This window comes from Chaetura pelagica, unplaced genomic scaffold, assembly GCF_000747805.2.
Source record: "Chaetura pelagica isolate M959 unplaced genomic scaffold, ChaPel_1.0 scaffold189, whole genome shotgun sequence".
Lineage (NCBI taxonomy): Eukaryota > Metazoa > Chordata > Aves > Apodiformes > Apodidae > Chaetura > Chaetura pelagica.
Window position 1 is genome coordinate 4,038,959 of NW_009970716.1, and position 1,963 is coordinate 4,040,921.

Genomic DNA, 1,963 nt, shown 5'->3' on the forward strand with positions numbered 1-1,963 from the left:
ACATCTCCTGTGAGTAAAGCAGCAGCATGTAGCAAGGTGCAGTTTTGCAACATTGTAACTGAAGTCTACACTCAAAAAGTGAAGGATATGTTACTGTTTTGTGCCAATTCCTACTCTCCTTACTCATTAATGAGTTCCTGTCTCATATTACTCTCAAACAAAAAAGATGAACAGTTTTCATGCTTCCACCTTTTCAGCCAGGACACAACTTCAGAGATGCAGACTGATCCAAATCTCACCTCAGTGTGAGACACACACACCCCAGTTCCTGCCCCATGCCATGCAGCAGGAAGCCTGCCTGTCCAGAGTCGCAGCACGGTGCTCTGGCCTCGCTCCCATTACCTGACACCCATCTCCAGGCTCTGTGGATTACAGAGCTAGGAAGTTTTTTTCACATCACATTGGATGTATCCTGCACATGGAGGCTCCACCCCACTCCCTCCTGCTTCTGAGAGAGGAGGTATCTCTATTTCCTCATCACACAGGTCTCAACTGAGGAAAATAGAAATCTGAGAGGTCTGACCGTAGGATTAGATAAAGTTCACAGTGACTCAAGGGTGAAATCCTAGACCTAGCGACATCAACAGAAAAACTCTCACTGACCTGTGGGCCAAGATTTCAGCCCATATCTCAAATTGAAGTGTTTTTTAAGCCGCTGAAATTCAGGCTCTGATCCTGCAGGAAATTTACACACCTTTCATTGCATATACTAAGCAGTTAAAATTCAACTGGAACATTAACATCAAGTAAAGTGACACTTGTTGCTAAGTTTTAGTGAGATTCAGTCACTAATTGTAAATACAACCTTAAGACCTTACACTATAGTAAAGTTTCAAAGAGCACAAAAGCAACTCCATTTAAAAAGAAGTAGCATTAACTCTTCCACATGTCCATCATACTCTATAAAACATATGATAGTAGAAGAATAAATTCTGCAATATGATTCCAACAGTTGCTTGTTTGGGGTTTTACTTACTTTTGTCTGATCATCAGCTTTAAATACATAGCAGATACTTCTCTGATTTTCTGCTCCATCCTTTATCAGACAAGCAAAGTAGCTTGGATCGTGACTGTTGTGAATCAGTTTGTGGACATGCTGTGGCTTGTATTCAAAAAAATTTGAATAAATCAAAGGATCCCACTGGTGGGTTTCCCCTGTGTCTGGTTCACATCGCAAACTTGCTGGTGAAACATGAAGTCGGATTTGGCTGACACTAGGTTCTTCTTTGGAAGACTTTGTACTGAGCATCCGGATCTCTGCCACAATCCAAGGCAGCATGGACATGGTGGTTAGGGAATGCACTGGCAGAGAACCAACCAGCTGGAGACTGAAACTTGCTGAGAAATCACTAGGCGTTTGATACTTTTTAACTTTGAATGTTATTGGCTCCATTTCACAGTCCTTTAGGGAACCTGGACTACTTCACCAATATTTCAGTTCCATGGAATTACAATATTTGGATGATTCCTTTGATTAAGGAACAGAAGAGTTCTGAAAGGAAAAGAAATAGTTATATAGGTGCTGGAACCCTATTATAAATTAACTGTCAGTAACATAAATATTTAATAGCTTCACATCAGAAGAGACATACCACTCATCTACCATCACCTCTAGCACATCTCCCCTGCATTGGGCCTTACTATTTCAGGTCCAACAAATGCAATTATTGCTAAATACACTGCTTGGAAAAAAGTCAGTCCTGATATAAAAGTTGCTTTACAACCCTTGCTTAACTATCTAATGAGTAACTAAACTCAGAAATGCACATTTTTTCTAGGCTGCTTCTGTTTCATGGGCAGGCACATGTGGATCCCACTCACTTATTTCAATCCTATTGTCACAGAAGGAACTCAGGTGAGTGATTCTGACCTTCACAACACTTGAAGTCAGTGCTTGCAGAGACAACTTCTCATGTAAAACAAAAAAACAAACCCCCAACCCCCCAAAAAACCCAAAAGAATG

At 40.9% G+C, this 1,963-nt stretch overlaps 1 protein-coding gene across 4 annotated transcripts in view; it reads right to left on the minus strand.

The window, feature by feature from the left end:
* TBC1D1 (TBC1 (tre-2/USP6, BUB2, cdc16) domain family, member 1) overlaps nucleotides 1-1,489 on the minus strand; it is a 97,114-nt gene extending 95,625 nt beyond the window's left edge. For 3 of the 4 annotated variants that reach the window (XM_010006125.1, XM_010006123.1, XM_010006122.1), the window contains exon 1: nucleotides 977-1,393. In XM_010006125.1, coding sequence (XP_010004427.1) covers nucleotides 977-1,393 — 417 coding nt within the window. Of the gene's footprint in view, nucleotides 1-976 lie in introns of all 4 variants that reach the window. The other variant, XM_010006124.1, reaches the window with a different exon arrangement.
* Nucleotides 1,490-1,963: the final 474 nt, after the last annotated feature.